General features: G+C 39.7%; 1 protein-coding gene across 3 annotated transcripts in view; it reads right to left on the minus strand.

The window, feature by feature from the left end:
• The window catches only part of NSMAF (neutral sphingomyelinase activation associated factor), a 78,231-nt gene that overhangs the window by 880 nt on the left and 62,139 nt on the right, over positions 1-15,212 (minus strand). For 2 of the 3 annotated variants that reach the window (XM_025393687.1, XM_025393685.1), the window contains exons 19-30: positions 14,949-15,080; positions 13,582-13,624; positions 13,109-13,272; positions 11,594-11,693; positions 10,250-10,308; positions 6,346-6,413; positions 5,489-5,556; positions 4,933-5,056; positions 3,586-3,669; positions 2,414-2,564; positions 1,844-1,946; positions 1,597-1,706 (exon numbers count right to left, since the gene is read on the minus strand). In XM_025393687.1, the coding sequence (XP_025249472.1) occupies positions 1,597-1,706; positions 1,844-1,946; positions 2,414-2,564; positions 3,586-3,669; positions 4,933-5,056; positions 5,489-5,556; positions 6,346-6,413; positions 10,250-10,308; positions 11,594-11,693; positions 13,109-13,272; positions 13,582-13,624; positions 14,949-15,080 (1,206 nt within the window). Of the gene's footprint in view, positions 1-1,596; positions 1,707-1,843; positions 1,947-2,413; positions 2,565-3,585; positions 3,670-4,932; positions 5,057-5,488; positions 5,557-6,345; positions 6,414-10,249; positions 10,309-11,593; positions 11,703-13,108; positions 13,273-13,581; positions 13,625-14,948; positions 15,081-15,212 lie in introns of all 3 variants that reach the window. The other variant, XM_025393686.1, reaches the window with a different exon arrangement.

The following is a 15,212-nucleotide window of genomic DNA, read 5'->3' on the forward strand; positions in this document are numbered from 1 at the left end:
TGGTACAAAGATCTCGTGAGGAATAATAAACCATTTAAGTGTAAATCTAAAGCCAAAACAACTGGAAATTATGGATATAGCACAGAATGCAAATAAATACCTTGGCAAAGTATAATACAGGTATAACATGAGAAAAGTTAGGAGACAGATGTGAAGGAAAAGGTAGGGAATTGGTGTAAGGTTATTGGTTTATTTCCTTTTCCACTGGAAGGGGTCAAATGACATTAAAGTTTCTAAGTAGAGAACTAAAGTCACAAATAATTTCATTTTTTTGAAACAGTCTCGCTTTTGCTCTTACCCAGGCTGGAGTACAGTGGCATGATCAAGCTCACTGCAGGCTCTATCTCCTGGGCTCAAGCTATCCTCCCGTCTTAGCCTCTTAAGTAGCTGGGACCACAGGCATGTGCTACCACACTTGTCTAATATTTCTGATTTTTAGTAGAGATGAAGTTTTGCTATGTTGCCAAGGTTGGTCTCAAACTCTTGACCTCAAGCAGTCCTCCCACCTTGGCTTCCCAAAGTGCTGGCATTACAGGCCTGAGCCACTGAGCCTGCCCCAGAATTTTTAAGGTGTACATTTAAGAAGAAATAACCATATGAAGTTGTGACACAGGGAAGAGAATGAAGGTAGGAAGTTACTGCTTACAGTGGGAAGTCAAGGGGTAACAGAAGACACTAAAAGAATTAAAAACCAAGTCCTCCAAATGATCAGAAAGCAAGAATTTGTAAGCAATCGAGTGAATCTCCAAGAAATATTACTAAATGAAAAAAAAGGCCGGAAAAGTTTAATATTATACTTCACATAAACAATTTTATACACATATACCCTCTCTTATTCACAGGACACACACTGATAAAGTACTGTAAGGAGGACTGGGAGGTAGAAGTCAGCGGTAGAAAGAAGCCTTAATTTTCATCGTAGTTCCTTTTGTATTGTTTCTGGGTTTCTTCTTCTTTTTTTTTTTTTTTTTTTTTTTGAGACGGAGTCTCGCTTTGTCACCCAGGCTGGAGTGCAGTGGCCGGATCTCAGCTCACTGCAAGCTCCGCCTCCGGGGTTTATGCCATTCTCCTGCCTCAGCCTCCCGAGTGCTGGGACTACAGGCGCCCGCCACCTCACCCGGCTAATTTTTTGTTATTTTTTAGTAGAGACGGGGTTTCACCGGGTTAGCCAGGATGGTCTCGATCTCCTGACCTCGTGATCCGCCCGTCTCAGCCTCCCAAAGTGCTGGGATTACAGGCTTGAGCCACCGCGCCTGGCGGTTTTCTTTTTTTTTTTCCTTTTTTTTTTACTATTCTAAAAATTTAAGATCATACTATTATCTTTTAAAAAATTATAGCTTTACAGTGGTTTTTAATTCTCCATATGAAAGTTAAAGACTTCCTTTTTGGAGTCTGATGCCTGTTAACATAAATCTAAATCCTGAGTAACCTACGAGATGCAGATCACCTGGCCAATCAAGAGGCTCCAGGGACATGTTTATAGCACGGAAAACCATGGGTGTTTTTTGCCCAAGAAGTGTGTTCCCTGATGGAAAAGGCAGGCTTGAGTTCATTATCTTGAGAAAAAAGATCAAGACAACCGCAGTAGCTGCTTACCTGTGTGGCCCTGTATTCTCTCACTGATTTTTGCTCCAAGAAGGTCCCAAACAAGCAGTTCACCAGACTGACTTCCAGATAAAACGGAATTTCCATCCCAGACAAAACACCTGCAAGAATGATTCAGAAATAGTCCTTTCTTCATCATGAAAGAAGGACTATATTAAACTGGCCATTGTAAGCCCAAATGAAGTGATCATGAACGTGTCTGTAAATGTCTTCGCCCCCGGTAACTCACAAACTATACCTCTGGGGCTCATCTGATGTCATGGAGGAGATGAGCATTCCTGTCTGCACATCAATGACATTAAGACAGCCATCTGCTCCTGTGCTGAGGACGTGGCGGCTATCTGCAACACAAGGTGAGACTCAGACATGAGTGACAGCTTCAGAATGTGGTTTAGATTATTCTGGATATTATTTCTGAGTCCAGTGGCCTAATCTCCACATTCATTTTCTTCAAAACCCTTGTATTTAAGCAATGACTATCCTCTCCTTGAAATGGTTCCAGCTCTTTCCAAAACGCAGGGATGAGATGACCCTTTATCTCAGTGAGTTCATTGTTATCTTATAAATTAATTTCTCTAATGAGTTGAGGAATTAAAAATATCCAATTCTGCTTTTCTACCTGATGCAGATGCCACAAGTATACTGTACCCTGGCATAAAGCAGTGTTAGCTATTGGCAAAACCTCTTTTACCAGCAGATAGTGTTTTTCTTTGTAAATTTTAATTGTTTATTTCAAAAGTAACAATATTGTTTATGTCAACATTCCAATTTACCTAGTATTATCTGTTTTAAAAAGGATAATATCTACCTGGGCTAAAAGCAGTGTCACATACAATCCCTGAATGGCATGGAATCTGGTGCATTAAGGTGGCCGTTGTGAGGTCCCAAATATTCACTGTGCCTTCTTTGGTGCCGGAAACTAACAGTGTGCTTGCAGGATTTAAACTGATTGTATCAACCTAAGGAAGAAAACACATTGATACATATTCCATTTAGATTTGTGGTCATTAGCTATGTTTCTCTAGTCTGATTCAAATATGTAGTCATCATGATATAAATTAAACTCTATTGTGCAGTGTGCTGATGTTGCTAATGCAGATATATTTCAGCATCATCCTACTGATTAATAACATTTAAAAAAGGAAATTAAATTCTTTATAAGCTAGTGAATACAAGAAAAAATGAAAATGAAGTATTGCTAGAGTAAATGTAATGCTGTTTTAAAATAGCTTAAAACTGACAGTCTCAGAAAGATAACTCTATGAATAATAAATTATAGTGAGGCACCAAACTGCCTGAAGCACAGCCAGTCCATGATTATTTGAGGGTTTCGTGGGAGTGGGGGAATCTCTCAAGGCTATGCTTGCGTATCATCATGAATTGCATACTAAATATTTCTCAAACTCAGCTAATCTGAAGACCATGGAAATTAGGCATCAGTTCACAACTTAGAGAAAAGGCAGTACTGTCAATTACAGCGTAAGATGCAGCAGCGTGACCCGGAGAAAACAGAGCAAGTGAGAACTGAGTGCCTGTTGGCAGAGTGCCAACAGGCTGCATGCACTTGACCACCGCAGACAGCTGGTCACTGTCCCCCACTGTTGGATGGGTGTCTCCTGGACAGATGGTCCCCTTCCACCATCTGGATCAGAAAACATGAAGGATCATAGGCCCTATCTTGTTGCCCTAAAGAGTTTGAGGGTACCCAAATATTCAACATCCTGCTCAGAAACTATTATTTTAGAATTCTAGTTGGATGGTAGCTAATTCTCAGGGAAATGTGCAAAGAAGTAAATTGGAGGAAAAAACAAAACCAAGTAGACTTGGAAACCTAAAAAGTCAACACCAAACTGAGATTTAGCCTATAATCTTCCACTAACCAAATAAAGCAAAACAACATCAACAAAACCAAAAACCTTCTTCCAGCCCAACCCCTAGACTTTTAAGGTCAGTTTTCTGCAGTTTGTTGCTGGTACTCACACTGACATCATGTTCCAGCTCAGCCAGCAAGTCAAAGTGGTGTCTTTTGGTGCCTGGCATCTCCGCAGGAACACCAGACCACACCTAGGATGGAACATATTGCAGAAGGTATTTTCAAACATCTAACATAAAGTCATTTCTAGTGCATTCAAGAAAATCTCCTCTGCTCAATTTCCATTTAACAGACTTGCCAATAAAGTTAAGCTGCACAGTGCTCCAGCTCCTCCTCCCTATGCCTGCACTTTTCCCCACCAGCACGTGCTTGCTTACCGTCCCTTGTTTGTGCCTGTGTGTTTCTATCACCTGCACTAGCTGCTGTAATCATGTGACTTCAGTATGTGAACTAAGGAAATATGAGTGTAGAAGTGTTACAGTGTTTTGAGAACACTATTAATGTTTCAAGAAGACCAAAAAGGATGTTACCCCCAAAATAACTAAAAATAGGGACAGGCAAATAAACTTATCTACAAGAATGGAAGAAACATTTCTGAAAAACTCCTGGAGGAATTCTAACAATTTTAGGTTCTTGCTTTCTTTTACAACAACACAAAATAGAAACTGAAAATAATGAAAGCTGGCGTGGTTTATGTAAGATTCCAAAGAAAAAACCGAACACAGTCCTGCATCGAAAGAATGGTGAATGAATGTGAACTCAGATATTTTAAGTTTAAATAAAATGTGTCTTTTAATGATTCCCCACTTTAACTTGACATTGTCTAATTAACTATAATCCGTTCTGATCATGGCAGATGAAAGGGGCTGCTACTATACATTTCTTCTAACTCCGCTATTGAATGAATGCTAGACCATTCACCCCACAATGGAATATACAGTACAGAAATAATGATAAACTTCCTATTAAGAAGTGGCTATAATTCCCACCACTGCACTCTAGCCCCAGCCTCGGTAACAGCAAGATACTGTCTCTAAAAAAAAAAAATAAAGAAGTGTTTTTTTAAATAAAAAATAAAAAGAATGTACATATCACAAAGTATGTGCTATGTAAGGATATTGACTGTTACTGCCTATGTTTGAAATATATATATTATTATATAAAGAAAAATATATATGTAATATTTAACAGATATTGTATTTTAAATATAAATAATATATGTAAGTAAATACATAAATATAGATATAGTTTATATATACTTTTTAAACACAGGCAATAACATTCAATATCCTTACATATCACATGCTTTGTGAAAAAGAGTGAAGCGACTGAACACATTAACAACAGGTAGTTGAGTGGCTTATATCTGAATGTACAAACATTTTAAGCTACAAATTATATATATGCCATATAGCACACCAAGTTAAACAATTTTTTTCAAATTATATATTAACCTTCACTGTAGAGTCCCAAGATGCAGAATATAGCCTGTTGTCATGCCAACAGATCTTACTAACAGCATCATCATGTCCCATTAATGTGTCCTGGCGTCTTCCAAATGCTATGGAATAAAAATAGCTAAAAGATAATGAGAAGTATTAAAACAGTAGTCTGGCTTAATTTTAAGGCTCTTAAACACGTATTAAGGAAACATTACGTTCTTTAACTCTATACTTACTAAGGCTCACTAGAATTACAAATTGCTTGTTCTCAAATTACTAAATCAAAATATTCAAAATTTGAATTTAAAATTAGAAATTTCCATGTCTGGCTCATTTGTGTTTTGACCTCAATTTAAAACTTAGAGAAAAACAGACTCCAATTGTAGAAGTTATTCAATTCAAGTAATCATATTCAAATCCAACCATACTGTCCTCATCTCTAATATTTGTTCCCTTTAGAAAACAGTGCTGTATCCAGGCAGGGAAAGCTTCTGGCTTTTCACACCTCATGTCCACAGAGGCAGCTATTCTGCACGTGGAATCACAGAGCGGGTGCACAGATACATACACATTATTATCCCATGAAGAAGTTATGACAGTGGCATCTCCTGGTAAAAGTAAACAAGACGATAAAGCCTGAAATACAAATGATTTGACATTAGCAATCTGTAACAACTAGTAAGTCTCAAACACAGTAAAGCTATCTTATAAGTTCTCCCAAAAATTAATGCTCAAATTCTCTTTATGGTGGCTCTCCTCCTATTTACACAGATTTTCTCAACTGGCTAATTCCAGCTGTGGGGTTTTTTCCCAAACGCAGGAAGGAATGTCCACATGTGTCAAGGGTATTTATGACCTAGGCTGATGACTCTGCAGGGTCCTGCCCCGGGCTGGAAGAAGCCCACTCACGCTCTGGAGTAAATCTCCAGTTGGGGGCGGGCTGGGGAAGATTCTCAAGAAAGAAAATACCCCCTCTGGACTACAGACTTGTGTGGGTAAGAAAACCTTCCAAAATTCTTTAGAGAATTTCCAGAACTTTTGCATGATTTACATTAAAAATAAAATGTGTTCTTTCAGAAGAATTGGTTTTGTCATATTAGATATTCTACCAACTCAGAGATGCATAAATTAAGTAGCACATAACATTTAGTCTGATAGCTAAAAAAGGGAAAGGTTTATTAAGTAGAATTCTACTGGGTAGCTCTCCAAGTATTTTAAGCTAAAAATGAAACCACAACAGTATGAGAAAATGGCGACCTGAAAAAAATTTTAAATTAAAATTAGAAGTAATCTAAGGTATTTGGTAGATTTACCACACAGGAATAAACTCAACTGTTTTGGGAGAAATAAAGTATCATTGTATGTGTGTGGATAAAACAAACTACTACACGGATTTCTATCATAATACTAGTAAGATGAACTCACCATATTTGAAAATGATATGCTTCTTTGCAGCATTTTCGATTCTTTAGAAAACATCTTCAAAGTGGAATCTAATTTAATAATGAGAAGTGGACAGATAAGAAAGATTTCCTAACCATTACAGATGCCAAAGAACAGCTGCTCTTCTTGTTCCTGGTGGCCAACAGTACACTTTATACTCCAAAGTATAATCTTACGGAAAACTGAATGTAAACAGAGCTAGATGACCTAAGGTCTCATCCAACATTAAGATTCTATGACCAGTAACCCCATGACAAAAACATCAATTTAAAATTCCAGAGCTGGGCAAGGTGGCTCACACCTGTAATCCCAGCATTTTGGGAGGCTGAGGTGAGAGGATCACTTGAGGCCAGGAGTTCGAGACCAACCTGGCCAAAATGGCGAAACCCCACCTCTACTAAAAATACAAAAATTAGCCAGGCATGGTGGCACATGCCTGTAGTCCCAGCTACTTGGGAGGCTGAGACAGGAGGATCGCTTGAACTCAGGAGGCAGAGGTTGCGGTGAGCCGAGATCGTGTCACTGCACTCCAACCTGGGTGACAGAGTGAGACTCTGTCTCAAAAAATAAAAATAAAAATAAAAATAAAAAATAAAAAAATAAAATTCCAGCACAGACATGGTAGGTATACTGTTGACATTTTGGCATGATTCCAGGCAGAAATGTCATAGCTGGTACATGCAGAAAGTTACAGGAAGGAAAATAGCAATTTTAATAGTAACATTGAAATAGTAATTTTAATACTAAATAAGACAAAAAGATCTTGGCAATATGTTTTCTTAAAAAAAATTGCCCAATTACAGTGTGATACCTTGCACTGAACATTAGTTATAGAAGGGAACCACTGACTTTCTAAATAATAACAAAGTAGAAATTAAAAATCCAAGCACTTAATTTTCTTGTTTTTGAGACAGAGTATCAATCTGTTGCCCAGGCTGGAGTGCATTGGTGTGATCTTGGCTCACTGCAACTTGTGTCTCCTAGATTCAAGCAATTCTTGTGCCTCAGCCTCCCCAGTAGCTGGGATTTTTGGAGTGCTCACCATGCCTGGTTAATTTGTGTATTTTTAGTAGAGACTGGGTTTCACAATGTTGGCCAGGTTGGTCTCGAACTCCTGGCTTCAAGCGATCCGCCCCCCTCAGCCTCCCAAAATGCTGGGATTACAGGTATGAGCAACTGCGCCCGGCCTCAAAACAACCTCTTAAACCAAGACTCACAAATTACAAGACCCTACTGCGCTTTGAACATCCTATATTTGAGATATGTAACAATCTATTTTCTAACTTACACAGCATGATGTCGGAATGATCTTTAAATAATTTCTTCTGCACAGAATAACTTACTAATTCAACCCAATTTTTGCAACCCCAACACACAGAATTCCTGACAATTTATAAACATGAGCCTCAATAAGACACTCTTCAGCATTAATTTGAAACCGAAAATGGAAGAATGAACACAGTATCACTTGAACTTTTCCCTGAGCAGTGTAATTAGATCTGATAGTCTTCCCAACCTTGCTTTTGATTAGGCAATTCTGAGCATTCACCACAAAATCTATTTAAGATGATTAATTTGGGGCATCCTACGTTATATAAAGATGTTTTTCTCTCCTTGATGTCTAGTGGTTAGGATTTGGTGCTCTCACTGCAGCAGCCTGGGTTCATTTCTTGGTCAGGGAACCAAAAAAATGGAAAAAGAAAATAATAAAAGAAAGAAAAGATGTTTTTCTTGAAATCATGGTCCCCTGTACTAGAGGTGAGATCATGTTAAAGACTGCAGTAAAAGCTAAGCTCATAAGTGGCGGCTTGTGTGCATGCCCACATACCTAAACATACTGTATACTAGAAGAAGATATGTAACTTTGTGGTGACCATCAGGATACATATAAATTAGTAATATGAATTATGAAAATCTAAATATGATAAGAAACAAACAGAAAAAAACAAAAGCTTTTGACTTTACTTTCAAACTCTTGGCCGGGCGCCTGTAATCCCAGCACGTTGGGAGGCCAAGGCAGGCAGATTACCTGAGGTCAGGAGTTCAAGACCAACCTGGCCAACATGGTAAAACCCCATCTCTACAAATATACAAAAATTAGCCAGGCACGATGGTGGGTGCCTGTGATCCCAGCTACTCGGGAGGCTGAGGGGGGAGAATCGCTTGAACCCAGGAGGTGGAGGTTGCAGTGAGCCAAGATCGCGCCATTGCCCTCCAGCCTGGGCGATGGCGTGAGACTCTGTCTCAAAAAACAAAAACAAAAACAAAAACCTCTCTCTCCTTTATTGGGAAAATCCACAGAGAAGTGACATAATGCTTAATAAGCCTCAGAGGTTTGAAGCCACAACGCTCATAAAATTCATGGTTCACAAAGTCATACAAGTATACTGAGCTGAAGGATTTAACAAACCATCCCAGACAAATCCTGCTAAGAACTCAGGTTTTGCTTAAAGATAAAGCATTTTGTCTGAGGCTATAATGTTGGCAAACTCCACAAGTAGAAATCCTGGCAAAACACAGATTGCTTCCTTCTATCTGAGAAGTGCCTCGGTGACCCTGGCATGGCCCAGTTTGGGAACTGCACGGGAACTTCCGTTTGGTCTACTGTGTAGAATCACTTCTGTGCTTTGTGGAAAATTTTTTTTATATACAATCCAAGACAGTATTTGAAAAAGAACAGAATGAAATGCTACAGATCATAAACCATGATAACAGAATCTGAGAGTAGTAATTCTTTTTTTTTTTTTTTTTTTTTTTGAGATGGAGTCTCGCTCTGTCGCCCAGGTTGGAGTGCAGTGGCCGGATCTCAGCTCACTGCAAGCTCCGCCTCCCGGGTTTACACCATTCTCCTGCCTCAGCCTCCCGAGTAGCTGGGACTGCAGGCGCCCGCCACCTCGCCCGGCTAGTTTTTTGTATTTTTTAGTAGAGACGGGGTTTCACGGGGTTAGCCAGGATGGTCTCGATCTCCTGACCTCGTGATCCGCCCGTCTCAGCCTCCCAAAGTGCTGGGATTACAGGCTTGAGCCACCGCGCCCGGCCGAGAGTAGTAATTCTGATTTTCCTGGAAGTGTTTAGTTGGATAGCACCTTGTCTTAATGAATGAAAAATATAATTTCCTATGATAAAGACTAAAGAACGAGTAGCCTTATTTTTAAAAGTTACAAACTTTGTCAGAACGAGTTGTTTTCTCACGGAAGCAGGAATAAAGATACGACCCTTTCACCTCTGCATCTTCCAGAGTGCCAACACAGTGCTCTCAACATGATAAGGTCAAGACATACTTTAATAAATAATATATAACGCAGACTACCAGGGAGAGAACAATGGTGTATATAGTAAGGGATGCTTTCTGCTATATAGCTATAATAAGTCATATCAATGACACACTGCAAGGGTTTTTATAATTTTGATAATGTATAAGCATATTAAATAATACATTAATGTGATTTTGAGCTAAATCAAATATTCTGAAGAAATATACACTGAATGACAGAACTGAAAACCGTAGCAGCAAATCTGCATCTCCGCGTGCTGACAGGCACACGCCGATTTCTGATACAGCACTTGTGACTCACAGCCAACCCCAAGTGGACAGGGCACCCTCTTATGGCAGGCGGGAAGGACCTGACCCAGCAAGGGTGTGGAAAGAAGGCTGTTTCTGTCCTTTACCCTCAACTCTGGGAAACCTCATCAGCAACAGAAAGATGTTTCATTATTATTTTTGGCAAATTACGATGAAACTCTATGCAATGTACCACAAAGGAACTGCTCTAAGTTTACGTGGAGGCAGCACATGCAAGTACAGTCCTTGACCGCGAGCTACATAATAAAGAACTCAGACATTCTAGGATTCTGGTGAAGTCGCCTTTCAGGGAGAAACACTGACCTTGGGATGTTGTGAACACTGAAGATCCATTGCGAGAGACTGTGATTCCAGTCACTGCTCTGCTCAAAAACAAAGTTTCACAAATTACTACTCATCATGTGTTAGGACACCCGCTTTGTTTCACGTCCTTGAGTTACTTTTACCAAGTTTCCTTAATGTTTTTCTTCACCGTATGCCTGCCGGATCTGTCCCAGCATAAGCCTGCCATTACCAAATCACCGCTTGGCAACTTCTCATGTTCTGGCAACACCTGTGGCTAGAAAACATCCCCATTCTTTGCTTCCCTGTGTTCCACATGCAATGCTTCACATATTCCTGACAATTTCTGGCAATTGGAAAACTCTTCTTCTATTCCCTCTCATTTGACCATCACCAAAGGGACAAATTCTTCTTCATAGTCACTTCATTTGCTCATTACTGAAGCTAATTTACTCAGTGACTATTCAATGATAAGAAAATTGGTTCCAGCCTGTCCTCTTAAAGGATCATTCAGTCTTCACTATCTTGGATTACAAGGTCCCTTCCTATGTGCCATTTAGAGAAGTTGAGAAAAGACAGCCATTGTCATCATGAATCAGCCAAAACTCCTTGTTTCTCTTCGGGAGGCTGGATTGTGACATGAAGCCATCCATCTAATGCAGAGCAGCATGCCCAGCTCCACCCATGACCAATATACCGGAGGGGCTGTCTACGGTCATGCAGCAAGGTGGGGCCTAGTCTCTGGACCTGGGTTTCCTCTCTGTAGTAGGATGAACAGGCTAGGTCGGTGGTTCTCAAGCCTTTCTACCAGAGAACATGAAGGTCTTAATGACAGAGGGCAGAGAACACACATGTCATCTCTGGGTCCAACAGCAAGCCCAATTTCTTAGAAGTATAATTATTGTTATAATTATTGTTTTTAAAATTCATGTGAACTTTGCAATGTTCTCTCTCTGAGAGAGCTAATTATTTTTAAAAGGAAGCTTTTCGCCTACATTATGTGTAAATTCAACACTTGTGGGGTATATATCACACTTCTCCCATCACAGATGCAAGGAGCTGTGTACCCCACTTTGAGAGGCACAAAACTGGCTGCTCTCTGCAGACCACATCTTGTACTGTGAAGTGACAGACTGCAGAAATGACAGCACGGTAGCCACCACAAATCATTTCGTGCCAAACTTTCCTACTACATCCACCTCAGGTGGAGATCGCTATAGACATTTGGGGGAGATTTTTCAAAATCAAGACAACATTGAAAGGGAATGTTCCCTCTGACTCAGCTTAAAACAGTGTAAGCCCACGCCAAGACCCTAACTTTCGCCAGGACCATCAGCTGCTGAGAAGAAGCAGAGATGTTCTTACTCTTTGTGGATTTTATAGTGCTCGTGTAACTGCAGTTTGGTGATGTTATTCCAGGCCAGCGTTTTGCTTTCTTCGGTCAGGTCTTCAAAAGACTCTTCACCTGGAGAGACTACATGACATTTTCGCTAAGTCAACTAAGTTACCAACAGACAACAGCATCAGATTCACAACATTTTCTATTAAAATCCAACAACTAAGAAACGAAACACCCTGTCCCAAGATGACTGCTTTGAAATGTACCTGTTAGATGGTTCCATGTTAGTCAAGGAAAAAAACTGTATAAAGAACAATAAAAAGTATCCTTGAATAACACTAGAGTCTTTTTATACTTTTATCAATGTTTGCAAAGCTTTCACTTGGCCTCTAACTTATGAATTTGGGGAAATACAAGACTGACTCATCATTTCCTTGTCAACATTCTTTCAAAAACCTGACAGTTGCCTAAGAATGCTACAGTTTTGTTTTGGTTTGGGGTGGGGAAAGCAGAGATGAAATCAATTACTGCAAGAGCTTCTGGCAGGAGTAATCCTTTTACTTCTGCTTTAAGAAGGGCTGAAACAATTACCGTCTTAAAACTATCACATGACAGTGGTTATGGCCTGGTGACTAAGCAGAGCGCAGTTTGAAACAGCATCACAAGATAATCCTGTGATCTTTATTATTTAACCCTCTAGAGTATTCTCTCTTAAAGAAGCTACCCCTGGGTCATGTAACTCCAGGAAGCTATTTCTCCATGCTTGAGAGAATGCTCAGCTCTGTATGCCTAAAATGTCTGGATGTGCTTGGAAGAGACAGGAGGATTGGAGATAAAAAGTGATTTTGCTCCCAAGGTTCCACAGTGTCAACCTGCTTCTGGAAGCCTGTAGGTTTGAAGTTGTCTTATGTAAAATCTAAAACCTGGGTAACTGGAGAAAGGTGAGCATTCTTTCCTACCTTTCCAAATATTAGATGTGAGAACTGGGTCAAGTTCAATTTAGTGCCTAGCACATGCCCATTACAGAACAGACACATTGTAAAGGTTTGTCAGTGTTAAATAAGTGAAATCCAATGAAGAAGAGACAACACTTTGAATTCAAGATCTGTATGTGGGTGTAGAAGAGCATAATTAGGGCCAGAGAAAGTCTTTTCTGGAAGACAGCAGGGCTGACAGTGACTGGGAAGGCAGACTGGACAGCCAGGACTGTAAGAATGAAAAGGTGAATAGTTAAGGATCAAACACCAGCTTCAAAACCACAGAAGAGAAAGAGAACCACATCAAAACATACACGGCCAAGTTTCACTCATATTCAATTGCCAGAAAATAAAAGCGACTTGATTTCCCTTACAGTCTATAGCTGAAAACAAACAACATCAGCAAAAACAGGTGATTTGTTTTCAGGAGAACTGCAATAAGGCAGGAGAACACAATCATCTCTAAGTAGCACAACAGTATATGTCTTGTCTCCTCTTCAAAAACATCTTCATCACAGAAGAGCAACCAAAGGTGCTCACGTTGATTCTCTTTACAAAATTTACCTGGGGAATCTGCCATAGAAGCATTATAACTGGAGGTCTGGGACAAACTTTTAAACTTTGGGGTGATCCTTCGAGGATGTGGTGTCACAAATAGTTGTTTTGGTGTTTGCCCAAATTCCAAGATTTGCGTAAGCATGGCTACCTTCTCATCAGGATCCTGGATGCTTTGGGACAGAACACAAAGAATGCAGTGAACCACTAGGTTCGAGTTCCTTGAAAGCACGCATTTCAAACAGTACTGATCAACAGGAGGGATCAACCCTCACATAATGACAGCAACTATGTGCCAGGGTTGTCTAAACCTCATTACAGACATTCAGAGTATTTTCTGATGCTGAATAACACAACAGTGAAAGCAAGATAGAATGCATTTTACAATTTCCATACCTCAACATTCAAATAAATATATTAATAATTTAGATAAAGACATATCTTGTAACTCAAGTAGAAACTCCTTATTGACATACAAGTACCTGTTCAAGTCTACACCTCCTTCATAGGTCAGGGGATGAAATACTGAAAGAGACATACAAAACACTATTGAAAGATGTGCTATTTCAATGTAATATACACTGTTTAGAACTTAAACAATGCAACAACTTAAAACTCATGTTCAAAGAAGTTGCTATTCACTTTGCAAAACAGACTAATATCCAACTGCAGTAAATACCAACTTGAATATTATCTTCAGATGAACAAAAATCTAGTTGTCAGGTAGGGGACCTGTCATCTCAGTCAGCATTATTTTCTCCTGAGAAGAAGCATGACTTATAGAATTAATAAGACTGAATTTCCATGTAAAAAATTAGGTCTGAATTTCCAACTACAGCTCCTTGTTATGAACATGGGAGACATGGATTATATGTTAGTTCATGTATTAAAAAAAGAAAACACACACGAGAAACGTGGAAGAAGACAAGCATTGAAACTGAAGAGAAGGTACACTGCTGCTTTTTTCGTTCTGTTAAATTAAAAAACAACTCTGGCAGCTACTTAGGAGGCTGAGGCAGGAGGACTGCTCGAACCCAGGAGCCAGAGGTTGCAGTGAGCCAAGACTGCGCCACTGCACTCCAGCCTGGGTGAGAGAGCAAGACTCTGTCTCAAAAAAATTTAAAAAAAGAAAAAAAAGAGAAAAAGGAAACTTTGGGTCTTCCATAGGAATTGAGGCCACTGTTCTATCTTACTGTAATAGAGTTTTAATTGAAATTATTGAATGGGATGGAGAGTAAATGCGAAAATTAGAAGACTTTATAAAAAGACCTCTTGGGGACAGGATAAGGTTGGTGATATTTGGGCAAAAGTCCTCCCTCCTCATCAGTTACTCAATATCTAATCCAGGGGCTGGGTGCAGTAGCTCGCGCCTGTAATCCCAGCACTTTGGGAGGCCAAAGTGGGCGGATCATCTGAGGTCAGGAGTTCGAGACCAACCTGGCCAACATGGTGAAACCTCGTCTCGACTAAAAAAAAAGTACAAAAAAATTAGCTGGTCATGGCGGCACGTGCCTGTAATCCCAGCTACTTGGGAGGCTGAGGCAGGAGAATCGCTTGAACCAGGGAGTTGGAGGTTGCAGTGAGCCAAGATTGTGTCACTGCACTCTAGCCTGGTGACAGAGCAAGACTCCATCTCAAAAAGAAAACAAACAAAAAAAAACATCTGATCCAGGGTCGCGGAGCCAGTGGATACTGTGCTCTAACAGAACATGCTTCTACTGAAGAAATAAGACTAATTGCTTTGGCCTCATTTTTTTTTTTGGTATTGTTTGCTTTCATTTTCCAATGAAAATGAATAATGCTAAATATTCACCCAATGCTAAATAAAATGTCAATGAATATTACATACCATTATGGGCCCCAACTGCACCACTCCCTTTTTGTTTGTAGCCAAATATTAGATCAATCCACTCGTGAAGGTGTTCAGACACATAATTGCTTTCCAATGCATCTTTGCTCTTCTGGAGAAAGTCCTCGGGACCTATTAGATTAGACGCAATCGAAAAATCATGGAGTCTTCATTTTTTTCCCTCCCATTTCTCTTGTCTATCTATATGTATATAAAGTTTCTAGGACAGGCAAGAGGTCCATATATCTTAATGCAGTTTTTTTT

Source organism: Theropithecus gelada, chromosome 8, assembly GCF_003255815.1.
Source record: "Theropithecus gelada isolate Dixy chromosome 8, Tgel_1.0, whole genome shotgun sequence".
NCBI lineage: Eukaryota > Metazoa > Chordata > Mammalia > Primates > Cercopithecidae > Theropithecus > Theropithecus gelada.